This window comes from Selaginella moellendorffii, unplaced genomic scaffold (assembly GCF_000143415.4).
Source record: "Selaginella moellendorffii unplaced genomic scaffold, v1.0 SELMOscaffold_20, whole genome shotgun sequence".
Classification (NCBI taxonomy): domain Eukaryota; kingdom Viridiplantae; phylum Streptophyta; class Lycopodiopsida; order Selaginellales; family Selaginellaceae; genus Selaginella; species Selaginella moellendorffii.
The window spans coordinates 1,213,633-1,237,094 of NW_003314281.1; the positions used below are offsets into that span (position 1 = coordinate 1,213,633).

At 47.0% G+C, this 23,462-nt stretch overlaps 8 protein-coding genes and 2 long non-coding RNA genes across 15 annotated transcripts; 2 read left to right on the top strand and 8 right to left on the bottom strand.

Moving 5' to 3' along the window:
- Positions 1 to 13: 13 nt before the first annotated feature.
- Positions 14 to 1,257, bottom strand: LOC9636771 (50S ribosomal protein L11). 2 transcript variants are annotated; one of them, XR_002992680.1, is made up of 3 exons: positions 692 to 1,257; positions 578 to 618; positions 14 to 254 (listed from the first exon to the last, which is right to left on the bottom strand). XR_002992680.1 is itself a non-coding variant. In XM_024677600.1 (2 exons), exon 1 carries the CDS (start codon positions 1,199 to 1,201, stop codon positions 734 to 736), a length of 468 nt encoding a protein of 155 aa, XP_024533368.1. In that variant the 5' UTR covers positions 1,202 to 1,257; the 3' UTR covers positions 33 to 254; positions 692 to 733. The 2 variants fall into 2 exon arrangements, 1 of the variants encoding a protein (XP_024533368.1); XM_024677600.1 differs by lacking the exon at positions 578 to 618 and having other exon boundaries at positions 33 to 254.
- Positions 1,258 to 1,272: 15 nt separating this feature from the next.
- LOC9637434 (cysteine--tRNA ligase, cytoplasmic) lies at positions 1,273 to 4,856 on the bottom strand. Its single transcript, XM_024677597.1, has 20 exons — positions 4,506 to 4,856; positions 4,356 to 4,453; positions 4,173 to 4,298; positions 4,004 to 4,123; positions 3,740 to 3,948; positions 3,618 to 3,692; positions 3,461 to 3,556; positions 3,285 to 3,411; positions 3,113 to 3,240; positions 2,989 to 3,055; positions 2,847 to 2,936; positions 2,728 to 2,796; positions 2,585 to 2,680; positions 2,455 to 2,532; positions 2,307 to 2,402; positions 2,179 to 2,257; positions 1,989 to 2,122; positions 1,742 to 1,936; positions 1,550 to 1,693; positions 1,273 to 1,482 (listed from the first exon to the last, which is right to left on the bottom strand). Exons 1-20 carry the CDS (start codon positions 4,783 to 4,785, stop codon positions 1,345 to 1,347), a joined length of 2,445 nt encoding a protein of 814 aa, XP_024533365.1. The 5' UTR covers positions 4,786 to 4,856; the 3' UTR covers positions 1,273 to 1,344.
- A 301-nt stretch (positions 4,857 to 5,157) lies between these two features.
- LOC9637435 (probable inactive ATP-dependent zinc metalloprotease FTSHI 3, chloroplastic) lies at positions 5,158 to 7,217 on the bottom strand. The gene is made up of 4 exons (XM_024677887.1): positions 6,209 to 7,217; positions 5,831 to 6,154; positions 5,460 to 5,760; positions 5,158 to 5,389 (listed from the first exon to the last, which is right to left on the bottom strand). Exons 1-4 carry the CDS (start codon positions 7,175 to 7,177, stop codon positions 5,220 to 5,222), a joined length of 1,764 nt encoding a protein of 587 aa, XP_024533655.1. The 5' UTR covers positions 7,178 to 7,217; the 3' UTR covers positions 5,158 to 5,219.
- A 3,171-nt stretch (positions 7,218 to 10,388) lies between these two features.
- Positions 10,389 to 12,128, bottom strand: LOC9637436 (pentatricopeptide repeat-containing protein At4g02750). Its single transcript, XM_024677917.1, has one exon. The coding sequence runs from the start codon at positions 12,126 to 12,128 to the stop codon at positions 10,389 to 10,391; it is 1,740 nt and encodes a 579-aa protein (XP_024533685.1).
- Positions 12,129 to 13,592: 1,464 nt separating this feature from the next.
- Positions 13,593 to 14,423, top strand: LOC9637437 (pentatricopeptide repeat-containing protein At4g14820). Its single transcript, XM_002972718.2, has one exon. It carries the CDS (start codon positions 13,593 to 13,595, stop codon positions 14,421 to 14,423), a length of 831 nt encoding a protein of 276 aa, XP_002972764.2.
- LOC9636772 (chaperone protein dnaJ C76, chloroplastic) lies at positions 14,265 to 16,149 on the bottom strand. 2 transcript variants are annotated; one of them, XM_002972944.2, is made up of 5 exons: positions 15,779 to 16,149; positions 15,459 to 15,715; positions 15,238 to 15,403; positions 14,449 to 15,185; positions 14,265 to 14,379 (listed from the first exon to the last, which is right to left on the bottom strand). In XM_002972944.2, exons 1-4 carry the CDS (start codon positions 16,136 to 16,138, stop codon positions 14,511 to 14,513), a joined length of 1,458 nt encoding a protein of 485 aa, XP_002972990.2. In that variant the 5' UTR covers positions 16,139 to 16,149; the 3' UTR covers positions 14,265 to 14,379; positions 14,449 to 14,510. The 2 variants fall into 2 exon arrangements, with proteins under 2 accessions (XP_002972990.2, XP_024533550.1); XM_024677782.1 differs by having other exon boundaries at positions 15,459 to 16,149.
- A 262-nt stretch (positions 16,150 to 16,411) lies between these two features.
- LOC112347216 lies at positions 16,412 to 17,720 on the bottom strand. The gene is made up of 6 exons (XR_002992707.1): positions 17,641 to 17,720; positions 17,186 to 17,570; positions 17,060 to 17,128; positions 16,780 to 16,990; positions 16,589 to 16,696; positions 16,412 to 16,527 (listed from the first exon to the last, which is right to left on the bottom strand). It is a non-coding gene; the product is annotated as an uncharacterized LOC112347216 (long non-coding RNA).
- LOC9637438 (putative kinase-like protein TMKL1) lies at positions 17,203 to 19,807 on the top strand. Its single transcript, XM_002972719.2, has 2 exons — positions 17,203 to 18,997; positions 19,087 to 19,807. The coding sequence occupies exons 1-2, from the start codon at positions 17,668 to 17,670 to the stop codon at positions 19,761 to 19,763; spliced, it is 2,007 nt and encodes a 668-aa protein (XP_002972765.1). The 5' UTR covers positions 17,203 to 17,667; the 3' UTR covers positions 19,764 to 19,807.
- On the bottom strand, positions 18,933 to 19,170 carry LOC112347217. The gene is made up of 2 exons (XR_002992708.1): positions 19,071 to 19,170; positions 18,933 to 19,020 (listed from the first exon to the last, which is right to left on the bottom strand). It is a non-coding gene; the product is annotated as an uncharacterized LOC112347217 (long non-coding RNA).
- A 697-nt stretch (positions 19,808 to 20,504) lies between the features above and the next one.
- On the bottom strand, positions 20,505 to 22,663 carry LOC9636773 (lipase). Of its 4 annotated transcripts, none has more exons than XM_024677735.1 (10): positions 22,471 to 22,661; positions 22,240 to 22,418; positions 22,097 to 22,178; positions 21,896 to 22,030; positions 21,739 to 21,839; positions 21,571 to 21,674; positions 21,218 to 21,508; positions 21,025 to 21,171; positions 20,829 to 20,960; positions 20,505 to 20,770 (listed from the first exon to the last, which is right to left on the bottom strand). In XM_024677735.1, the coding sequence occupies exons 1-10, from the start codon at positions 22,580 to 22,582 to the stop codon at positions 20,602 to 20,604; spliced, it is 1,452 nt and encodes a 483-aa protein (XP_024533503.1). In that variant the 5' UTR covers positions 22,583 to 22,661; the 3' UTR covers positions 20,505 to 20,601. The 4 variants fall into 4 exon arrangements, with proteins under 4 accessions (XP_024533503.1, XP_024533505.1, XP_002972991.1 ...); XM_024677737.1 differs by having other exon boundaries at positions 21,896 to 21,999; positions 22,084 to 22,178; XM_002972945.2 differs by having other exon boundaries at positions 21,896 to 21,999; positions 22,084 to 22,178; positions 22,240 to 22,663.
- Positions 22,664 to 23,462: the final 799 nt, after the last annotated feature.

Consider the following 23,462-nt stretch of genomic DNA (forward strand, 5'->3'; position numbering starts at 1 on the left):
AAGCTTGCGCGCGTCGACAAAACAGCCACGGAAGCAGTTTTAATCTTTGGCCCGCGATATTTTACTTCTGTGTGCTTTTGTTATCACGACAATAACATATTGTCACACACTGTCCATCTGGTATTACAGCACTTTCTTGCACGCTTCCAACTCGTCAAGCTTATGATGTGTTTCCATCCTCAAAGACATTAAATTTTTACAAATCCTTGATGAAAGACAAGGAGAAAAATACCGTATCACCTTTGCGTTCCTTCCTGCAGTTGAATATGTTGGGTTAGAATCGGAAAAAGAAACATGAAAAGAAAACATCCGGCTCATGGCATCAGCGATCAAAGAGAAACTTCAGGAGAATTTCAGTTGAATCATCGAAATATAGACATCAGTTGCCAAAGCACGACGGAAAACGAAACATTATAGCAAGAAAAAGGTGGCATCAGCAAACCATATAGTATAGCTTCACAGTGATGTCAGCTGAATCATCGAAATCTTACCATCACTTGCCACAGACCAAAAAAGCACAGAAACAAAAAAATCCTACAGTGCCACAAACAACAACGAGAGAAGGACGAAAGCTTACAGTCAAGAACGCTCACGCAGAAGAAACAAAGAAACAATCCTCTGGAAAAATCAAGACAAGCGAGAAAGAAAGTAAGCAACCAAAGAACAACTGAAGAAGATCAAAAGAACGAACCAGGTTAGAGAGCGAGGACGAGGAAAAGATCAAACTTTCCCATCACTTGTCTACTTCGTGCTTCACTGCTACTCCCATGGATCTGGCAGTCCCCATGATCGACCGGCAAATCCCCTCCAGCGGCTTGTCCTTGCAGTTGGCATCCGTCTTCTTGATCTTGGCGATCTCGTAGATGTGCTTGTAGGTGACAGTCCCCACCGATTCGTGCCCCGGCTTGTGAGCCCCAATCTCCAGCCCCGCGGCCTTCTTCAAGAAGTAGCTCGTCTTGGGCGACTTGAGCACGAAATCAAACGTACTATCCTTGTACGCGGTGATGAGCACCGACATGGGGACGTCGGCCCGGATGTGCTGCGTCCGCGCATTGAAATCCTTGCAAAACGCCATGATGTTCAGCCGATGCTGCCCCAGCGCCGGCCCGACGGGAGGCCCCGGCTTCGCCTGCCCCGCATTCACTGTCAGCCGGATGTGCGCCGCGAATTCCTTGGCGGCGGCCTTCGCCGCCTTCGCCATAGCTGCCAAGAACCCTAAACCTATAAACCCTATGCCCGAATTAAACCCTAGGATTTAACTCCAATGCTTTATTTTGACCGTATAATTCCGTACTTGCTTGAATATTATTGTCGTACGCTTGACCGTACGATTATAGAAAACTTTTATGCGAGGGACTGGATTCTCTTGTCCAGCTCCTCCACTTCCTTTCGTATTCTGTCTAGATAGTGAGGATCAGTGGCCAGTTTTGCCTGGAGCTTCGCGTGGTCGTCCATGAGGCGCTTGTAAGTTTTGTCCGCGTCCTGGATCGATCAAGCACGGCTGATTCATTCGAGGACAGAAAAGGAAAGGAGAAAGAATGCGACGAACCTTTCTAGCGGCTTTGGACAGCTCCTTCCCCTCCGCGTTGTGTGTGGGAATTCCTTGCGTGTCAAACTGGCTGTATTTCTCGCTGAGCTTCCTAAAGTACTCGGATGGATCTCGAGCTGCATCCAGCTTTTCCAGTTCTTTCACCTGTGTAAGGTTGGGTCAGAACAAAAAACACAAAGGAAAACTAGCAACCTTCTGTTCTTTCTTTGTCTGACACTTCTTTCTTTCTGCGTCTGTTGAGGCCTTGAGTTTTGCCTCCCTCTCTCTTTTTAGTACTTCGGCATCCTTAAGCTCCCATGAGAAACCTCCATCTTTATCCATCAGGCTCACACCTAGATCGACAAGGACACGGTCCCGAAGATCGTCAGAGAGCTCCATGATTCTTTCCTGTCATTCGCCATAAAGCTTTAGCCACCAATGTAGAAAATTAAAAACTTACATTGGCCTTCCCAGCGTCACGGACATCTGCCCTGTATTGGCACAGCGTGTCGATCAACTGATCAAGGGTAGGCCCATTTTTCTCTCCTAAAGACGCTTGAGCTTGTGATGCGAAGGCATCAGATTCATATAAACCTGGACATGATGTGAATAAAGTTAGAAAATTCTTAGACAGTTAAGAGTCAGCTCACCAAAAACTTGTAACGTTTTCTTGATATAGCTCGCCACCTTCTTCAGCAGTACAGGACTCGGGCTGCTGGAATCGAATTTCTAAGAGTACCAAAACACACGTCAATCTCTACTGGTAGCTTTTACTTACGGACTGATTCAAGTAGGAGTGGACTCCACCGACGAGGTCGGAGAGACTTTTAAGAGCCCTGGCCGTGTTGAAATTGTCTTCTAAATGGCTTCTGACCTGTGCACTGTAAATTAGAGGAAAGAGGGAAGTCTTTTATCCAAGAGCTTACTTCCAGTTCAGTTTCGCGCCGCAATGTTTCTAGTGTTTTTTCGTTGTCTCCAAAATTTCCTGGTAGCATCTCATCGGTCTGCACATATGAATTGTAATGCGATTACACTTAGATGCCAACATGAATTTACCTCCTTGACGATATCTCTGACTTCTCTGAACAAGTTGTCAAACTGTTTCTCCTTTTGTGCAGCTTCACTCATCGCTGACGCACTGAAATCCATCGGCTAAGAAAGAAGAGTCTCAGTAATAAACTTGTATATGAAAAAACTACCTTATCCCACTGATGGAGAAGGAAAAGAAGTCGAAGCTGACTAGAAGAATAATGTAGTTCTTCCAGTGCCTGCACCATGTTATTAATAAAAATTAGAAAGACAAGACATAAAGCCTCACCTGTCTGATCGTAGTGAAATTCTTCAAAGACTTGGACATTTTTAGTCCGTTCACTGAGAGGTGACCGCTGTGAAAGAAGTAATTCACCCACTGCACAAGTAAAGACAATGAAAATCCTATACCTTTACCACGAGACGCGTACCTGTGAGCAACTATGGTAAGCTTCAGCCTGAGCTAGTTCATTGTCATGGTGCGGAAATTTCAAATCACTGAGAGATAAAAATGCGTGAGCTTACAAGTCTCAAGCCTCTGGAATGAATACTTACGCTCCACCTGAGTGGATATCAATGATCTCCCCAATAACGTCACTGGCCATAGCCGAGCACTCGATGTGCCAACCAGGACGGCCAGGTCCCCATGGAGAATCCCAGAAAGGCTCCCCAACTTTGCTTTCCTGCAAACAAATTTGTCACGACGTGCTATAAACTCGTAGCGTACCTTCCATAACGCGAAGTCGTTATTGTTTTTCTTGTTTCTGGTTTTGAAGTTCGTTTCACTCTCAGAAGCCAGACCAACACATCCTACAGCTGCCGGATTAAGCTTTCCATAAGTGTGCTTTGTGTTACTGAGAAAAGGCATGTTAGAAACCGCACAAGAAAAGTTAAGAAGCTTACAATGCTTCAGTATCGAAGTATACGCTGCCATCGACTTCATAAGCATATCCATTTGCGATGATAGTTTCGACATATTTTACAATCTTCGAAATGTAGCTGCAGTTGAAAAGGTTTTACCAAAAAGAAAATTAGAAGAGAGAAAAATTTGACAACTTACTCCGTGACTCTGGTGATAACATCTGGCGGTTTAACCCCAAGACTCTTCATGTCCTCAAAGAATTCTTTCTCGTATCTGTACATCCCAACTTTCAGAACCTCTCCCACCTCAACTGCATGTACCTTGATGCATGAGCCCGATATATCCCATGATCTGTAACAGTGTGACCGAGATCATCGTCTAATTTCGAAGCCAAAAAGTCGTCAGCATTGTCGCCAAGCAAGTGACTGATGCCATCGATTCCCATTAAGCCATCTTTGTCTCGTTTAAGTTTGAAAGCCTCTTCAGCCTGTCGAACCTTATCAAGCTTAAGCTCCTCCTGCTTTACTTTCTGCCCAACACAAACAGAAGCTAGTCGGAAAAATAACACATCCGAATCACTGTACCTCTTCAAGTTCTTTCTTCTGCGACGCCTTCGCCTTTGCAAACTCATCCTTTGCACTTGCTAGACTCTTCCCCTGTTTTTCATTCTCCGTATCAAACGCCTTTGTAAGGTCTCGTATAACCTGAAAGCTCCGCGGTAAGCAACACAAACTAGACAAGAAAACGCAGTACCTCTGAGGGATCTTTAACTCTCTCCAAGTACATTTTCAGTAGATGGTCCCGACGAGCTCGCTTGATGATCTTATCATCCACATCAGTAACGTTCATCACATAGAAAACATCGTAGCCAAAAAAATCCTGGCCGGAGAAATGAGAGTAAACCAGCTGGTGGCAAGCTCAAAGAAAGAAATATACCTCGAGAATTCTCCTCAAAATATCAAATGTCACATAGTTCCTGGCGTGGCCGATATGGGAAGAATCATAGACAGTCGGTCCACATATATACCAAGTCACTGGAAGTAGCAATGCTGGAGAAATCGAGGAAAGCAAAGGAAAAATCCTCACCTCGTTTGGATCCATCGCTCGTCGCGAACGGCACCTTGTGGCCGCACAGCGTGTTGTTGACGATCAATCCCTGAGGAGGAGGAGCTGGAGGCGATGGCGGGATCCATCCTCCTTTGGCGCCATTGGCGCTCTGCGCAGCCATAGCCGTAGCGTCAAACCCTAATTTCCTCACGGCCAAACGCCGGAAGGAAGAAAGGCCAAAATTTCTCATGGGGTAGGCAGCGCTGCCTCGATTCGATCCAAATCGCCATAATTTGAAGGTTTCGATGGAAGCAAGCATTCTAAGTGGAAGATCCGAGAGTAAGACTGGATCATCGTGCGGCAACGATAAACCCTAGCTCCGAGAGCCCTAATTTGATAAACGGGATATTAGGGCTTTGGGAAAAAGGTGAGGTGGCCTATATAGGTGAGGGGGTTGGGGTAAGGTTTTTCCAGTCCAAGGCAAATGGAGAGGAAGAGCGCTCCAACTTTTGATGTTGTTGAGCCTCCGCCGGGGCTCAGGATCAAATGCCCGCGCGATCCCTCGCTTTTTGATCCGGATGCGTTGATAGATCGATGTGAGGATGCTTTGGATGAGATATCTGAGATTCTCGAAATACTATTCAAGAATTTGGAGTTTCGAGATAGAGGGCTCAAGCGTTGTTCTAGAGGAAAACAACAAACGAAACCTTTTTGTTTGAAGGGTGATAAAAAATAATATAACCATGGCTTTCTTTACATTGTGTTGCTTTGAACGTAGCGTTCTTCCTTTCCGCCTCTCACGCTCTGGACAAGAGCGCACACCTTCCTCTCAAAATCGCTCAAAAAGTTTGGTTCTTGGCCAATTCCATACTTCGATCGATCGACCGCTTCTCTGAAGTTGTCGAGATTGACAGCAGATTGTCCTGGATCAACCAGTGTCACAAAAAAAGTTGGAAAGGATCAAAAGAAAAGGATCAGTGATTTTCTCGTTACCTCGTCGAGCGGCCAAGAGCGCTGCTTCGTTCACCACGTTTGCCAAGTCGGCACCAACAAAGCCCGGCGTGATGCTCGCTACAAATCTCTGGAGCTCTTCCGGATCGCCTTCTACACGAACGCCCCTCATATGAACAGCGAGAACTTGTCTCCGGCCATCCAAGTCGGGCTCCCTCACGAAAACTTTCCTGGAGAATCGCCCCGCTCGACACAGCGCTGGATCCAGCGCGTCGGCTCGGTTTGTAGCTGCGAGGACGAGCACTCCAGTCCCGGATTCGAAGCCATCCATCTCAGTCAGGAGCTGCGAACAAAGGACGACGAGCTCGCTCACTCAAGAGAGAAAAGAAGAACTTAGAAGATTTTTGTTCTACCTGGTTGAGAGTTTGGTCCCGCTCATCGTTGAAACCACGTCCTCTTTGTCCTCCGACAGCATCGAGCTCATCAATGAAGATCACCGACGGTGCGTGCTTCCGAGCCACGGTGAAAAGCTCTCGTATGCGCGCTGCTCCTCGTCCCACGAACATCTCCACAAACTCGCTCGCCGAGGCCGCAAAGAATGGAACTCCGGCCTCTCCCGCGAGTGCCCGAGCGAGAAGCGTCTTCCCAGTTCCTGGAGGCCCGATAAGCAACACTCCTTTTGGAAACTTGGCACCTAAGCTCCGGAAGTTCAAGGCTCCTCTCAAACAAGACACTATCTGGAAGAAAAGAAAAACCATGAGAGGAAGACGAAGTTTCTTTCGCAAACTTACCTCGAGAAGCTCGTCTTTCGCAGTGTCAACTCCAGCAACATCCTCAAACTTGACGCTCTGGATGTTCTTCCTTCGTTTCTTGGACATGTCGGCCTTGCCAGTGATCTGCCGGTGCATCAACCACATCAGTGGAGTGAGCGGGATCCACAAAGTGAGGAGAGTGCCGATGACCGAGGCAGCAACCGAGCTGAATGATCGAGGAGCCGAGCTATACTCAACGTTGCCAGCTCCATTTCTCAGCAATCCCAGCAAGTAGCTCTCGTCGTGCCGGATCTTCCTCGTACAAAACTGCCAAGTTTTCTCTCCTGTGCCTTTGCCTCTGCCAGAAGAAGAAGAAGCACTCTTCACGCTCGAAGTAGCCATGGAGTTTGCTTCTTCTTCTCCGGATCCCACTTTCTCGGCAACGATGTTGAAAAAGATTTGAGATGAGCCCTCCTCGAACAAAACGCTCTGGACACGCTGAGCTTCCAGTGATTGAATGAGAGTCGAGTAAGAAACGCTGGTTGGAGCAGTAGCAGCCGAGAGCTGGACCAAAAAACTCCCGGCCGTGAAGAGGCATGCTACAAATCCTCCGCCCAAAATCCCCCTCCAGTTCTTCCTCAAAGCTCTCGAGAATCTCGCAGCCGAGAACCACAAAAAGATCTTAACCGACCTCCGCCATAGCCGCATTCTAACTCGTAGAACTCGAAGCCATGGCTTTCTTGTTGCCTGGATTTCTCTCTTCCCGTCATTGCTGTTGCTGCTGCTACTGTTCCTGCCGATTACCGCTAGAGGTCTTCTTCCAAAGTTGTGCTCGCTTTGATACGAAGAACACCTCAAGCTTAACCGGCATCTCTTGTCGTCTCCACCGCCGCTAGCCCTACTACCGCGAGGCCATAGCCGCGCTCTATGGAAACTATCCGAGCTCGAGGTAGTGAAAAGTGTACCTGTGGTGGAGACCTTGTGGAATCCATAGCACGCAGCATTCATTCCGGCTCTCGCTACCTAGAAGGTAGGGCATTTGGTAAGATAAAACTCTTTCACAGGAATAAGAGTTGCTTAATAGTGGTCAAACAGCCACTTGCCGGTTCGCGGTCAAAGGATGAAATCAAAGACGAGTGACTAGTGACGAGTGACCATGTAACTCCAATGTTAATGGATACGGGGCCGCGCCAGCCATAGCAGGTGTCAAAAGCTTGGGTCGATCTGGTGGCCACAATGGGGGATGGCAAAACAAGATGAGCTTCACTTCAGCAGGGTAATTTAAATTCTTTTGACAGATCCTGAGCTCTGGCATTAGCCAGATTGCAGAAAACTTGCTGCAAGCCCAAACTGCTCCAACTCCTTGTGAGAATGTTCTTAAAATTCTGAGTTCTTAGCATTTTTATGTCCAACTGCGAGATGAAGATCTGTTGTAAATCCTTCCTGAGCAAATGCTAACAAAACTTATGGACGGAGGCTTTTGCCAGCATAGTTATGATTGCAAGATATTACAAAGCTTTGAAGTTGACTTATGTCTAATTGATTAAACTTACAAAATACATTTTTCCATGCTATCTACTATGCAGTCAGTCCCTGCTTTCCTATCATTTGTGTTAAAAGAAAGTGAGATAGAGTGATTTAAAATGGAAGGGAGTGATCAAAAGAAAAGAAGCGTTGGAACCAAGAAACTAGAATTAACTAGGGCCATTTCAGTCTTAGTGTTTTTTTAGTGTTAACCATCAGTTTAGCGCATCTAAAAGGTCTACTTAGTGTTAACAAATTTTAGCACATATTTGCCATTATTGAAAATATTTTACATTTTGAGTGAAAATTGACACAAGTAATAGAATAAAAAAGTATATAAATTAATAGATGTTGCATAATTTATAATATAGACTAGAAATGTATTAATAAAATAAAGTAAGGCAAGCAGTGTGCTAATATAAATTTTTCACAAGAAATAAAAGAATAATATAAAAATGTTAGTATAAAAAGTTTATATAAATTTCGGCTGTAAGGTTTGTAAATACATGTATATACTATTAAATATATATTTTTGTGGGAAAAACAATGGAAGAAAACATTAAAAAGTTTCGTCCACCTAGAAAAGAAAAATTCATAATAGTATTACTATGAGGAAAAATTAAATATTAAATTCACATATTTAGTTATATATAATATTTTAACTTTATGTCACTTTATAAAGGATTTAAAGACTCACAAATTAATAAAGAAAAATTATATAAAATAATACTTTAATTTTTTCTTGAAAAATTAAAGATGTGGCAATAAAATTAATAGGCAAGTAAAAATAATATAAAGTTAATCAACCTATTATTTAAATTAGAGAAACAATATTTTATTTACAATCTTGAATAAAAAAGGTTTATATATAAACAAAAGAAACTAATTTATTATTTATATTATGATACAAATTATTTATTGATCTAACCATCAACTTATTTTAGATAGAAATACTTAACAATAAAAATAGTTTTCAGTAGAAAAACTATAATATAATTTCATTTTTTATTTAGAAACATTTATAATGACTTTATGACCTTTAAAAATTTACAACATCATTAAAAGAAAGTCAGGTTTCAAGGTAATAAGTTATTCATTATAAAACTTTAAAGAAGTTAATATTAAAATGTAAATTTTAATTTAAATATAACTCCATAAATTAAATAATGTTAAAATGATTTTTCTGAAATTTTCTATATATCAACAAGTAAATAATTTAATATTTTTAATAATATTTTATATAATATTATGATTTGCAATATAAAGTTTATAATATCAGTAAATGCTTTGTAACATAAAAACTTACAACCTCAATAATGTATACAAAACAATAAATAATTATTTATTATGATTGAAACTCTAACTCAAAAGTGTCTAAAGAGGAACAAAATTGAGAAATAAAAGGTGCCAACCATAGCAAAAATTAATTTTGATATTCACATTGTTGTAAAAAATAGATAAAAAATATTTTAGACTTTTTATTTTTTTTTTTTTAGTTTTTATTTTTTTAATAGTCATAAAGTGTATAGTCATAAAAATCCTAAAAAATTATGGGCTAAAAAACAAAGTTAATTTATACAAATTTTCAGAAATGCTTATGTATGGAGTTAAAGTTTTTTTTAATCTTTTCTCACTCTTTTTAAAAGTTTTTAAAATATATTTCCATATAAAAAAGTTATAAAGTGGTATAAATGTTGTTTAGGATATAATAATATGTATATCAATTTTATATAATATAAATTAGTAAAAAACTAGTAGTGGCTGTGGTTGTGACATTTCTGTAACCTTAGTATACGCTCATTTAAAACTTAATGTAATATCCATTTTTATATTTAAATAAATACTATAACTAATTTAATTAACTATATTACTATAGTATTATAATTAATATATTATATACTTATAACTTTTTATATTAAATTAAATATTTATTAAATGTTCTATTTTATTTACATTTCTTTAACATGTAATAGTATAATTTGCAATATAAAAAAAGGAAATTTATAAATCCTAGAGATTCTGAAAGTTAAACTTATTTAGCTCACCAACCAAATTGTTATAGTAAAAGTGACCCTAAAATAAGTGAAATTGAGTGAACTATCATGAATTAAGTGATGGAAAGATTCACATGATCTATGGAGTGCTTGTTGCCATGAGAACGAGACCGTATTGGTCATTGTTTCCAACACCCTGTGAACCAAAAGAGCTTCTCTTCATTTCTTCGGTTTACAGCTTACCTGCATTTGGACGAGAAGCTCAGTTTTGATTCGTCTCGTCTCCTTGCTCTCGTTGCCTTCACCGCATTGTCCACACAGCGAATCAATCTCGTCCCCTGGCCATTTGGAAAAAGTTGGCTACAAGCTTCTCGCTCTCCCCCAACTAGCTCTAATGAAGAAATACTGTTGTCACCAATTTATCACAGTCATACCTCAAGGTGGAGTCCGAGAACCGCTTCTGATCCCTTTTCATCACAGGGGTGCAATGTTCTGGAGATCCCCTCCATGTTCCTTGTGACAAACAGGCAATTTCATCCTCAGGCATTGCTACCTTAAGTACGGTACACACTAACAACATAGAGAAAGGGAGCCTAGAATGTCACCTTGAGATACAAAACCAAGGCCACACTTCAGAGTCACACCTGTAGCCACAGTATATGGCCTTCATTACTCCCGTCATCAATCTTCTACGTCCAGCTCTACTCGAATCGATCATCCGGGCCACTGGAACCATACAAGTTTGCCAGCAAAACGTATGAGAAGGTTCCTCCGGGATCCATCTCCAGCGCCTTCTCAGCTGCTCGGACACCAGCAATCTCATCCTTGCTCGCAGCGCAAGCCGCGAGCAAAATCCCCCACACAACGTCGTGAGCTTCGAAAGGCATGGCCGCCGCAATCCCGTGCGCCAAGCTCAGCTGCCCCGACCTCGCAAAGATATCTATCACGCAGCAAAAGTGCTCTCTCGCGGGAGCCACGCCAAAGTCACAGGCCATGCCAGAGAAGAGAGCCAGAGCTTCGCAAACCATGCCTCCATGGCTGCACGACGTCAACACGCTTGCGAGGGTCGTCTTGTCCGGCTTGAAACCAGCCAAGTTCATCGCCCTCAAGAGCTGGATCGCTCGCCCCGATCGCGAGTAAGCTCGGATCATCGCGTTCCACGACACTGTGTCCTGGCAAGGCATCTCGTCGAAAGTAGTCCTGGCCTCTCGGAGGAAACCATTTTGCTCGTAGACCGTGGCCATAGCGTTCCAAGCCGCGACGTCTCGTCCAGGCATGCTCTCAAAAACATCCCTCGCTTCATCAAGAGACCCGTTTTGTCCGAGGCCCGAGACTACCGAGCTCCACGACACGACTTGTCTCTGCGGGATCTGATCAAACAGCGCCCTGGCCTCGTCGAGGAATCCAAACTGGCAGTAAACTCCGATCATGCTGTTCCACGAGACGACGTCCCGCTGTGGCATCTGCTCGAAAGTCTTGCGAGACTTTTCCCAGAAACCGTTTAGAGCGTATGCCATGATCGCTGCGTTGAAAGACACAACGTTGAGCTGCGGCATCCTCTCCAGCAACACCATGGATTCATCAAACAGGCCAGCGCGAGCGAATCCAGGGACCAGACTCGTCCAAGAACACATATCCCTCTCTGGAAGCTCGTCAAACTTCGCCTTCGCATCGCCCAACGAGCCGCTCTGCGCATACGCTGCAATGACCGAGTTCCACGAGACCGTGTTCCTGTGAGGGATCTTCTCAAACACCGCCAGCGCTAGATCGATGCTGCAGCACTGCTCCCCAGCGATCACCAGCGCCGTCCACGAGATCACGTCCCTCTCCGGCATCTGATCAAACAGAAACTTCGATTCCTCCATATACCCATTCCGAGCATACGCTGAAACGATGGAGTTCCACGACACCAGATCCCTGTGAGGCATCCTCTCAAACACCGTCCTCGCTCGATCGACATCAAAGTCACAGAGAAAAGATCTAGCCATCGTGTTCCACGCGCCGACACTGCGATTCTCCATAGAATCAAACGTCGATTTCGCCTCTAGCACACGGCCATTCTGGGCGAGGAGCAAAACCATCACGCAGCACGCCACGGAATCCTTCTCGCCCATCGCATCGAATGCCCTCCTCGCCTCGTCGATCAATCCACACTCCGAGAATGTGACGATCATCGCGGTGGCCAAGACAGTGTCGTGCTGGGGCATTTGTTCATACACTCTCTTGGCGCCATAGACATTCCCAGCGCCGGCATATGCCTTGACCACGCCAGTCCACGCAAGCACGGTCAACTTGGGCATCCGGTCAAACAGCCACTTGGCATCCGCCGGTTCGCTGGCGCAAATGAGGCAATTCCACGCAACCTCGTTCCACGCGGGCATCCGGTCAAAGATTTTCTTTGCGTAGCTGGCGCACTGCGATTGGGCGTAGCCCGTGACCATCGTGTTCCACGTCACTAGGTCGCGGTGGCGGCGCATGCTTTGAAAGAGTGTTCTTGCGGCGTCTAGATGCCCTCTCTGGGCATATGCGGAGATCATGGAGTTCCACGAGATTGTATCCGCGACCGGGAGCATTCGATCGAAGAGCTTCCTGGCCTCGCCCACGAATCCATTGCGGATGTAGACGAAGAGCATGAGATTCCAGGAGCGAGTGTCGGGGTCGTGGATCATGGAATCGAAGACGAGCGATGCCGCCCGGAGGTCTGCGCAGCTGCCATACATGGCGAGGAGGTGCTCGGCGACGATCTTGGAGGCGGCGAGGCGGGGATCGCCCTGGATGTAGCGGTGCAACCGCTTGCCCTCTTCCAGATCCCTGGCCTTGGCGCAGGATTTGAGGCGAGAGAGGAGCTCCTCGGCCGAGAACTTTCTCATCAAATCCTCGCTCTCCGCCGCACATTTTGTCGATCATGGAACCTCCGGAGCTAAATTCCGATGTTGGGCGAGTGAGACTGCGCGTGTATAGCTGCTGGAATCCAGATCGAATAGACTCTCCATGCGCTCAAAGCGCCATAGCCATGCCCTAAATTACTGTTAGATCGGACGGACAATATTTAAATAAGTTTCCCGCAAAGTAGAGATCCACCGTCCCTTGTGGAGGAATTAGGGTTCCTGAGTAAATCGTGCAATGGAATGGAATCGCTCCTCCACAATCACGCCTCCATCGACATCCACACATACGCCACTCTTCTCCAGCAATGCGGCGAGCGCCGGGCTCTCGGCGACGGCAAAGCCCTCCACGCCCACATTGCGTCGCGGCTGCCAAATCCCCCACTCTTCCTCTCGAATCACTTGCTGGGCATGTACGCCAAATGCGGCAGCGCCCGCGACGCGCTCGCGGCCTTCGATTCCATGCGCGATCGCAACGTCGTCTCCTGGACAACCATCGTCACCGCATTTGCCCACGCCGGGCATCCCACCGCCGCGCTGCGTCTCTTCCAGCGCATGCTCGCGGAAGGCATCGCTCCAAACAAGGTGACATTCGTCGCTGTTCTTCACGCCTGTAGCGATTCCCGCGAGCTCCTCGATCCTGGAAGGATGATCCACCGCTGCTGCGAGGAGTCCGGCCTCACTCGCGATCGCTCCGTCGCGATCTCGCTCGCCAACATGTATGGCAAGTGCGGGGACGTCGACACCGCCGCCTCGATGCTCGATGAGATGTTCCAGCCGGATGTGATCGCCTGGAGCGCGGTGATCACTGGATTCGCGCAGCAGGGGCGGAGCTCCGACGCTCTCCATCTCTTCCGGAGGATGCAGCACGAAGGCGTGATCGCCAACAAGATCACGCTCGTCGCCACCCTCAGCGCTTGCACGAACAGCTCGGCTCTGGCCGATGGGAAGTTTCTCCATTCTTTAATCGCCGAGAAGAAGCTCGAGAGTGATGTGATCGTCGGCGGAGCTCTTGTCACCATGTATACCAACTGTGGAAGCCTGGACGACGCTCGCCTGGCCTTTGGAGCTGTGAGACGTCCCAACGTCATCGCCTGGACTGCCATGATCTCTGCATGCGTCCACTTTGGAGAGCTCGACGAGGCGCTCCAGATCTTCCGCTTGATAGAAGCCCAGTGCCTGGACGATCGCGAGCTCCTCCTCGACGGTATAGTTTTCGTGCCGCTCATCAATGCCTGTGCTCGTCTCACGGATCTCTCCCAGGGCCGACGGCTTCACGCTCGGATCTCCAGCGATGAGAGCATCAAAGTCGACGTCCAGCTCGGGAACGCGCTCGTCAACATGTACTCCAAGTGTGGCAGCGTCGAGGAGGCCGCGAGAGTTTTCGATGGGATGAAGTACCGGAGCACTGTCAGCTGGAACACGATGATCTCGGCGTACGCGGTCGCTGGTCACAGTGACAAGGTGCTGTGGATGTTTCACAGGATGCAGCAGGACGGTGTCGAGCCGGACGAAGTGAGCTTTGTCGGAGTCCTCTCGGCTTGCAATGCTGCTGGGACTGTCGAGGAGGGATGCAAGTACTTCGGACTTTGCTGCGAGGACTACCGCATTTTGTTGGAGCCGCAGCACTTCGGGTGTTTGATCGACTTGCTCGGCCGGGTTGGATATCTGGACGAGGCGGAAAGGCTGCTCAGGAGAATGACGGAGCCAGATGTCATGGCCTGGATGATGATGCTGGACGCTTGTCGAGTTCACAACGACTTGACACGAGCTAAAGCTGCTGCCGAGCGTGTTCTTGAGCTGGATCCTGGAAACAGTGCGGCTTATATCATGTATACTCAATCAAGTTAAAAAGCTTGAATTTTTTTCCACTCACCTTAGTTAAGTCATGCGTACCAAAGAGCAATGGAAACTTTGCTCTCGAGCCAAGAGCTGCTGTTACGTTTGAGAGTCGTCGACGAATAGAGCTACACAGCTGCAGGCTACGGAAGTTAACACGTACCAGACGATGCCAGCAAGAAGTGGCTGCATGCCTGGAGTCGAGGCGAGGTCCTGGAGCACTGAGCTGAACCGATCTGAGTGTGCCGCTCCTGAACTGGCCGCAGCTTGAGATATCTGGGAGCTGGATACCGTTTGAAACTGGACAACCAGAGCCGCAGCCAAAGAGACCGCCACTGGAACAGCTTGTCTCATCATAAAAAGCTTTTGCTGCTTTTCCGATGGTCGGTGGATCCGAGGTGGTGTTTTAGTGGCCGCGTCAACACGGGTGGCAGGCGTTGTAGACGTTGATGACGAGTTCTCAATGGGGGTAGTTACGTTACTGAGAGGTTCCCAGTACTCCTCAGCTTGAGCATAGGAAGATTCCCGTTGTTGAGTGACGGCTTCGTACAAAGCTTTCATCTTGCCTTGTGCGAACAGTGATCCCCTGAAGGCTTGATTATACACATCCTTAGCGAACCAGCTGAGCGGAACGATTGCTCCCTGCGAGGATCTCGCATGATCGAAGTCGTCCGATGAGGAGTAGCTTTTCCCAACAAAAAAATGCCACCACCTTCCAGCTCGGGCTTGTATAGCATCAGTAGCAGCCGTTCTGTATTTCTGTGCAGGGTTTTCCTGAAGAAAAGCGCGTGTCAGCTACAAATCAAGTACAAAAAGAACTGCGTACCTTTTCAGATTGAAACTCTGCATTTTTCTTCAAGAACTTTTCTGCGCTCTTGAAAACGTCGATTGCACGCTCGCCGGGGCTGTTTTCAGGCTCTATGTTTACCGTATAGCGAGGCTGTTTAGCCATGAGATACTCGAGAGCTGCTAGTTTCCCTCTATCCACCCACCTATAGAAACAAAGCTTTTAGAAACAGAAAATCTTCAATCACTAGAAAAACTTACGAAATGCAATCCACGGGACAAGCTCGGATAGCATCGTCGATAACTGGCTTCGAATCACCCCACTGTGAAACTGCCCGAGCTCGACCATAGCGTTTCTCAACAGCAAAAGTGTTGGACGCAATGAGAGCACACTTCAAGCAGCCAATGCAGCGTACTTCGTCCACAAAAACGGCCTTTTCTTCGCTTGCTGGTCCCATCCATCTGGAATAGAGCGGCTCGCCCGTGAATCCTTCGAACTGAATCCATTCAGCACGGACCTGTGAAAACAAAGAAGAGAAACTCATGTCTTCCAGAAAAGAAAAGAAGAAAGAAAATCTTACAGCGTCGTATGAACCACGGCTGGTCGGATCGGAGAGAATGGCGTAGGCCTCATTGAGAAGAATCGACATGTCGTGTCCCAGCTCGCCGGCGACATCCGGATGGCATTTCTTCTGGAGCCATCGGTATGCTTTCTTGATCTCCGGCTGTGGCGCGGAATTCTCGACGCCAAGGAGCTCATACAGATCATAGCCATAGTAGCTCTTGCCGGTGCTGCCGCTGCTGCTTCTACCAGCGTGAGCCCTACATTTGAATCTAGACGGCCGCGGACGAGTACCTTGCCGTGCTCTCACGAGCGACGAATCGATCGCCATCCCAGGAGCCAGATTCAAGCCCGATGTAAACGCCAGCGCCATTGCCATCGCCCGAGAGAGAAGAAGAGAGCCCTAGCAAGAAAGCTCGAAAAATATCACACTTGGCGCGTAAGGGACACGTCACGGAGACACGTCATGTGGCACTTTTTACACTTTTCCAACACCAAAGGAGTCGAACCCGCGACCAGCAAAAGGTAGGCTCTATTCTCTGGAATCTTCCACAAAAGCCAAGCCCTAAAGTCAAAGTGGATTGACAAGTTGGTGTGACCTGCCTCTAGAGTCAACGCAACGAATTGTCCATGAACGCCTTTAAGCCACTTGCACCCACCAAAGCCTCCAGCGTCAAGATCAACAAAGGAGGTTAAAATACAACGCTGTGAAAGAAAGTGGCCAGCGAGCGAGCAAAAAGCTCATGCCTTTACTCCCCTTTATTTCTTCTGGGACAATACAAACAAGAGCGTGAGAGAGGTACCCATAAAACAAGATTTTTCTCCCCACCTTTCAAGCATGGCTGGACCCGAGATTGTTTACGCGTATCGTAGATCCCCAGAGATCCATCCTGATTCTCCAGCTTTCCTTAGCGTTGGATCAAGCCTTTGTTTAGTCCTGGAGAACGTGTGAGTGTGTCAGGGGGGGCGAAGATCATCCAGCCTTTCTCTAGAATCGAAGAAAACATAGAAAAGTCAAACCTGAGAGTATGGGTGGGGTGATCTCGAGCTCCTCAAAAATCAATCAGTCACCTTGACTGGTTCGGATCTCGTCACTCTCGTCGCCGCATGACCCCTCTTTTTGGCCACACCGAGGATTTTTCCTCTGCAGGGATCGAGTGCTACCTTTTCCTTATTTTATTCCTCCGTGAAGAAATCTCATCAGACTTTTCTGCCGCCGAGTTTTCGCCCACTGTTCACACAAAAATGTGTTAAAACTTGGACCAGGATTGCCGCCACCGTGGACCAAATAAACACGAACCTGTAGAGGGAGAGACTTGTTGGAGCATTATTTCTTTGAAATCCTTGTGAAGGTGAATGAATTCACTACCTGCAAAGTCTTAAGTAGATAAGAGGAATAGACTGCAAAGACAACCATAAGTCTCACCAAGAGCAGTTCTTTTTGTGGCCCCAGCCGAGCAGCAGCACGGTTTCTGGCTTGTTTCCAGCTCCAGTGTCTCAGAGCGTTTGTTGCATGGTCGCAGCTTCTTTTTAAACTCGAAAGAATCCGCCTACACTGCCGTGCCCGTTTCCGGAGTGCGCTGCAAGCTCTGCGATGCCATAGCCTGGAGAGCAAAGCCGAGAAGAAGGGAAAAAAATATATATATGCGTGTGAGTTGTGAGTAAGAGTCTATAGAGCATGCTGAATTGCACAGACCTTTAAAATGTGTCAGGCGGCGAATATTTGGTACACACGCTCTTTGCTGTCGAGGTGATGGATGCAGTAGCAGGAGCAGCATGCCCCAAGTGACTGCCTTGATGAGAACAAACCCCTGCAAGAAATCAATGAATGAGCTATGAATGATCATCTGTAAGTGGAAGTAGTAGTAGCTCTCAACTCACCAGGGACGGGACCAAGACACCAAAGCGATGGCAGCTTACAATCTTCGGCAGCAGCAAAACCGGCGTTTCTGGTGTTGTTGCAGCCTGCTGCCGGTGCTAATCCTCTTGATAGATGCTCAAGCACAGCAGCAAAACCAGAGTCAGGATGTGTCCACGTTGCTGAAAATCAAACCTGCCTTGGATACCAATCCGGCTCTGCCGCTGCTGCTAAGTTGGAGTTTCCAAAATCCTCTATGCAACTGGCAAGGCGTGCAGTGGATGCTCAATGATGGAACGCCGGTGAATTGCTCGGTTCCAGCCACAGCACTCAATGACAGTCTTGCTCAAGACCCGTCCATTCTTGTCGAAAGCATCACTCTCACCAAGCTTCAAGGGGCTCTAGTCGGCACCATTCCTCCAGAAATCGGTCTTCTCTCGGGTCTCAGGAAGCTCGAGCTCAGCAGCAACAATTTAACCGGTCCCATCCCCGAAGAGATCTCCAATGCCTCCAGTCTCGCCTTCATTCACCTTGGTAACAATCGACTCAACGGGAGCATTCCTTCGACAATCTGGAAGCTGTGTGGTGTCCTCGCCGAGCTTGACTTGGATCACAACCAGCTCTCCGGAAGCATTCCAGTTGCCGCAGATCCAAAAGCCAGGTGCTCTAACTTGACATCTCTCCGCCTCAACAGCAACAATCTTTCCGGCCTGGTTCCATCTGAGTTCCTCAAGTCCCTGGCTCCAAGCTTGACGGAGCTCGACTTAAGCAACAACATCCTTCTCGGAGGAGTAGTAGCAGCACCGGGAGCAACCAGTATTCAATCCAATGCGGCAGCTCCAGCTACTTCCCCAGCACTGGTGGCGGCACCTTCCACGGGGTCGAGCAAGTTATCCGCTGGGGCAGTGTCCGGTATCATAATTGGAGTTCTCGTAGCCACTGTTCTGCTGCTATCACTTCTCATCGGGATTTGTAGTAGCAACAGATCTCCAATAGCGTCAAAGCTGACGACTTCTCCGTCACTTCACCGTGAGCTTGACGAGGCAGAGGATGCTACGACTGGAAAGCTTGTTGCATTTGAGGGAGGCGAGCGATTCAACGCCGACCAGGTACTTAATGCGTCAGGTGAAGTGTTGGGAAAGACGAGCTACGGCACCGTGTACAAAGCCAAGCTCCAGGCTGGGCCGATGATAACTCTCAGGCTGCTCCGCGATGGAAGTGTCAAGGACCGGGACGAGTTTGTGTCCGCTGTCAAGGAGCTGGGACTTATCCGCCATAGAAATCTGGTACCTCTTCGAGCTTATTACCACGGACCAAAAGACGAAAAGCTGCTCGTTTACGACTACATTCCCAAGGGAAACCTCCAAGAGCTGATACATAGTAAGTCTTTCTTTCTGCTTTCCCTGCATGGTTACACTCAGTAGGACGTCAACTAAAGGAAAAGAATGCTAACCTTTTGCCTGGATCAGGATCCACCGCTTACGCTCCAGCTCCATCTTGGGCAATACGGCACAAAATCGCACTGGGAGCAGCTCGAGGACTGGGCCATCTCCACACAGGCTTGCACCTTCCCCTGCTGCATGGGAACCTCAAGTCGAAGAACATCTTGGTTGACGAGAACTTCGAGCCACATCTATCCGACTTTGGCCTCCATTTGCTCATGAACGCTGCGGCAAGCAACGAGATGATCACTGCTCAAGCTACCCAAGGCTACAAGGCGCCGGAGCTTACCAGGATCAAGAAAGCCAACACCAAGACCGACATCTACAGCTTCGGGATCATCCTGCTGGAGCTCCTGACAGGGAAAAAACCCGGAAACTTAGCCGCTGGAGACAACGATAGCGTCACGGTGGTGGACTTACCCACATTGGTGAAAACCGCGGTGATCGAGGAGAGGACGGCCGAGCTGTTTGATCTCGATCTGCTACGAGGATTGCGGAGCCCGATGGAGGACGGCCTCCTCCAAGCCCTTCAGCTGGCCATGGGATGCTGCGCGCCATCGCCGGCGGTACGCCCGGACATCAAGGAGGTAATCCGGCAGCTGGAAGAGATCAGGCCAAAGATCCACTCGCCAATCTTCACGCCGGTGTCGCATTCTCGAAACTCGCCCCGGATTCCACTGTCGCCGCTGAGAGACGCATCGTGAGAGATGAATAGCGCGCCCTAGTTGGAATAGAAAGAAATCTCTCACCTCTTTGCTTGCTCACCTGCCAAAACCCTAAAACCCTAATCTAGATTTCTTAGATGGAAGTTTGATTTATTCTTTGGAGGGAAAATCTTCTGTCATGAGAGCTCCAAAAAGAAAAAAGAATTTCCAGGAGAAGATTCCAATAATTTCCCAAGAGAAGACAAACACGCGGCAGCCCTTGTGCCTGGTACGTCCTTGACAATGCTTCTTTCTTCATTAAATTTCACTGTTCTTCGTTATTGCCGTGGTGGCATATGCATTGTAACGCCTGGAGCCAAAAAACCATTTCTCTGCGCTGCGCTCCATCGTCCAACCAGCAAACCTACTGTCAGCGACACGATAGCGGCGAGAAGACCAAACCATTTGTCTTGAGCTCCATATCATCAAATAACGTGTTGACGTTGTGGCCTTGGATTTGATAAAGACGGTGTCCACAATCTTTCACCTGCAAGGACGAAAGGGAGGAAAAAAAAAAAAAGAAGGAGAAACTGAGCCGCTCGTCCCTTTAAAGCTGACGAACGAGAAGAAATACTTGCGGCTCAAGTACTTTCAATGTGGATAAGTTCCAAACTGTGGACCGCCATTTTTCCTGTACAATTTTGTCATTTTCATCAGAAACCATCGGTGTTTTTTCGCTGAAAAATCAAACTTTGTGTCATAGTAGCGTTTTTTTACCATCCTCAAGCGTCTCACGAAGCTTGCTCTTCAAAAATCACATCTCGAGTACACTCGAGTGCTTGTATGATTAGTCGCTTAGATTTAGTATACAAACACCAAGAAAAAATGAAGAATTGTGTCAACCTGTCAAAGCTTGCGAGGCATCCTTCACAGCTTGAATTGTCGATTTAACCATCTGCTTCCTGCAGCGCTCAAAAATGCTATCGTACAAAACGTCAAAATGAACGCCGGCACGCTCGCGATCGATTATAAAAAAGATGTGGTCTGCTTCCAAAACTGTGTAGTACCTGTGAGAAGTCATCCAATTAAACATAGACAAGAAGAGAAACTTCACGGCCAGCTTACCAGAGACCTCGTTTTAATGGTTGATCGCCCTGCAAAGAATCCAACAAAGAATTTGGATGGCTGAATGGAAATCTCGGATAAAGCTGTGATATCGTGTTCAATGCCCCATCGTTGTCTTGCCAATCGGCATCTCTGGAAACAAACGCGTAAGAAAACGAAAGCCAGAAAAAAATTACTTTTCTACAAAAACTTATACCTGTATCCGGAAAATGGAAGCGAAAGATGGCCGGGATGACGCCACAAACACATCTCCAAGGTTCGCAAAAGGAGCAAAGGATGGATCCCGCGTAAACTCGACGGTATTGTTTTGCCACAGACTTTCATTGTTCTCTGCGTTGCATAACTGCAAAGAAACATCAGTATAAGGTACACAGAAACTACGAGCAAACCTTATATAGTACGTATTGGGATGAGTCTTTAGCTTCCGGTTAATTCGTGCTGCCGCTTGAAGGCTCAAGTCTGGCAGTATCCAGTCTCCGGTAGCAAAAGGACCAGAGTAACCAGCAATGGACGAAGCCAGACCGATCAATCCAGCTTTCTGCCACTGGAGATTGTAGTGATCAAAACCAAAACTATAGTAGTTCTTAAGGTAGCTTATGTCCAGCCACTCGTAGACGAGAGCACCCACACGCAATAGCTGCAAAAGGCAGAGAGGTTTTAAGGTGCAACCATCCTCTGGTCTGGTGTTACGGAGCAACACAAGCATTAGACGAGGATGGTTTGTGAGCAACGTTGTTCTTACTGGATTCCATCGATGTAAACTCGAGTTGTTCCATTGAGAGCGCCGGACAAGGCTGTGATGCTAAGCACCCAGTCCGCGGATGCATTTTCGTAGCCAGGAAATTCCTGTAGAGAGGAGCAATATGACTTTTTCTAGAGGAAGGAAACGAAAGAAAAGCCGAATACGCACCTTGTTTGCAAGCATTTCCTGCAAGACTCGTGCCACTTGAGCTCCGGAGGAATGGCCAACAAAATGCACTGGTCGATGTTCATCCCACTCCGGAAAATGCCCTGCCAGAATTCCCTGCGATTTTTAGTTCTTCTTTTTCTTACAGCTCGCAAGCTACCTTGCTCAAACGTCCTTCCAAATCGTGCGTGCCCATACTCGGAGCTATGACTAGCACCATAATCAACAGTTCCTCCTTTTAAAAAGTAGAACAGCTCACAAGCACTGCTCACAAAAAAGAATAAGAAAACAAGAACTTAGAGAAACTATGCCAAATTCGAGGAAAGGAAAGGCTGGAAAGAAGAAAACCGGTCGTGAATACTTGTCAAGGAGCCGAGATCCGGCACAAGAACTCGTCCATATTTCTTCTCAGCGCCAGCCCAATATGAAATTGTTCCCAGCTTCTATTCAATCCAGAATCGACAATATAAAGCAAACATAAAAAAAAAAAAAACAAACACTCACCCCTTTCCCAAATCCAAAGATCCCGTGAAGCAAGACAACAGGCGTGACATCCGATCCATCACGGGTGTCGGTGGTGGCAATGCCCCCGTCAATTGAAGTTGCGACACTCGGATTCACGGCTTCGGATGCCACAGTAAATGCTGAGTCGATCGATCGGCCACTCAATAGATCTGCAAGGACTGCTGATCCAAATATCACAAGCCCATAAGCTAGATGCACAGCAGAACTCACAAATAGCTCTGCAAAGAGCAAGAAATGCCACAAGAATTTCTCTCCAGCCATCGAAATCCAGAGGAAGCCAGAGATGGATTGATTGTGCTTGAAACCCTAACCATTCAATCATCCAACCCACAAATCCCCACAATGGAATGCCCGCTCAAAACTTGAACCTCTCGAGGATTTAACAGATTCTGTTAAATTGACGATCTCTCGGAAAACTATTTTAGGTTATACCCAGAACCTTTTTTATCCTTTTTCTAGCTTATATAGCTTGGAGCTCTAAGAGGTTGTTTTAGGGTATAGAAGATTGGAGCTATGGCAGCCAAGGTTTTAGACGCTGGGGAGTTCCCAGTGTTGAGCACGATGAGCAATGCTGCTGTGACAAGGCAGCAAAGCATTTGGGAGAAGATCTCCTCTGAGGTAAAGGCACAGCCCACGATTGTCAAGTCCAACCATCTAGATGTTGGATCCAAGGTTTTGGGATCAAAGGTTTTGGAATCGAAGGTCACTGGGACGTCTGGCTATGCTCCAAGATCAAGCTCTAGGAAGGGCAAGGCATCCAAGGTGGTGGAAGATGACGATGAATTAGAGAGGCCTCTCCGAGCTATCAAACGAGATATCGAGTTGGCTCTCCATGACGAGGATGGTTTCCAAAAGCCCGTGAGGAAAGCTAGCAAGGAATTTCAAAACTCTGGGAGTGAGAAGTCCAAGGGAAAGGGTGTCCAGATCGCGGTGAATAGCTGGGAAGTCTTGGATTTGGAATGTGAAAAGGCTCTTGAACAAGATGGTGAAGAAGCGAAGAAGAAGAAGAACAAGAACAAGAATCGGCGAAGAAACAAGAAAAAACAAGATGAAACTTCGATTTCGGGTGATTCTTTGGCCATGGAAAATGAGGATGAGGCTTTGATTCTAGATGAGTTTCCCGAGAGAAATCACAATGAATCAGCTCATCCTTCCAATCCAACTCCTGTGTTGGAGGTGAAAGAAGCAGAAACTCCAGCTCC

What these genes read in the sequence shown, in the direction of transcription:
- LOC9637435 (XM_024677887.1), bottom strand. Translation starts at nt 7,177, where the DNA reads ATGAATGCTGCGTGCTATGGATTCCACAAGGTCTCCACCACAGGTACA. An exon ending in GGGACCAAACTCTCAACCAG is followed by an intron (nt 5,761 to 5,830) that starts GTAGAACAAAAA and finishes CTTTGTTCGCAG; the next exon opens with CTCCTGACTGAGATGGATGG. An exon ending in GCTCTTGGCCGCTCGACGAG is followed by an intron (nt 5,390 to 5,459) that starts GTAACGAGAAAA and finishes TGGTTGATCCAG; the next exon opens with GACAATCTGCTGTCAATCTC.
- LOC9636772 (XM_024677782.1), bottom strand. Translation starts at nt 16,138, where the DNA reads ATGGCAATGGCGCTGGCGTTTACATCGGGCTTGAATCTGGCTCCTGGG. An exon ending in TGTCCCGTGGATTGCATTTC is followed by an intron (nt 15,404 to 15,458) that starts GTAAGTTTTTCT and finishes TTGTTTCTATAG; the next exon opens with GTGGGTGGATAGAGGGAAAC. An exon ending in CAGAGTTTCAATCTGAAAAG is followed by an intron (nt 15,186 to 15,237) that starts GTACGCAGTTCT and finishes GCTTTTCTTCAG; the next exon opens with GAAAACCCTGCACAGAAATA.
- LOC9636773 (XM_024677735.1), bottom strand. Translation starts at nt 22,582, where the DNA reads ATGATTGAATGGTTAGGGTTTCAAGCACAATCAATCCATCTCTGGCTT. An exon ending in TGGAAGGACGTTTGAGCAAG is followed by an intron (nt 21,840 to 21,895) that starts GTAGCTTGCGAG and finishes GAATTCTGGCAG; the next exon opens with GGCATTTTCCGGAGTGGGAT. An exon ending in GTTTACATCGATGGAATCCA is followed by an intron (nt 21,509 to 21,570) that starts GTAAGAACAACG and finishes CCGTAACACCAG; the next exon opens with ACCAGAGGATGGTTGCACCT.
- LOC9637437 (XM_002972718.2), top strand. Translation starts at nt 13,593, where the DNA reads ATGTATACCAACTGTGGAAGCCTGGACGACGCTCGCCTGGCCTTTGGA.
- LOC9636771 (XM_024677600.1), bottom strand. Translation starts at nt 1,201, where the DNA reads ATGGCGAAGGCGGCGAAGGCCGCCGCCAAGGAATTCGCGGCGCACATC.
- LOC9637438 (XM_002972719.2), top strand. Translation starts at nt 17,668, where the DNA reads ATGGCAGCTTACAATCTTCGGCAGCAGCAAAACCGGCGTTTCTGGTGT. An exon ending in CCTCCAAGAGCTGATACATA is followed by an intron (nt 18,998 to 19,086) that starts GTAAGTCTTTCT and finishes TGCCTGGATCAG; the next exon opens with GATCCACCGCTTACGCTCCA.
- LOC9637436 (XM_024677917.1), bottom strand. Translation starts at nt 12,128, where the DNA reads ATGGTCACGGGCTACGCCCAATCGCAGTGCGCCAGCTACGCAAAGAAA.
- LOC9637434 (XM_024677597.1), bottom strand. Translation starts at nt 4,785, where the DNA reads ATGCTTGCTTCCATCGAAACCTTCAAATTATGGCGATTTGGATCGAAT. An exon ending in TTTTGAGGAGAATTCTCGAG is followed by an intron (nt 4,299 to 4,355) that starts GTATATTTCTTT and finishes TTCTCCGGCCAG; the next exon opens with GATTTTTTTGGCTACGATGT. An exon ending in TACTTCGATACTGAAGCATT is followed by an intron (nt 3,412 to 3,460) that starts GTAAGCTTCTTA and finishes GCCTTTTCTCAG; the next exon opens with TAACACAAAGCACACTTATG.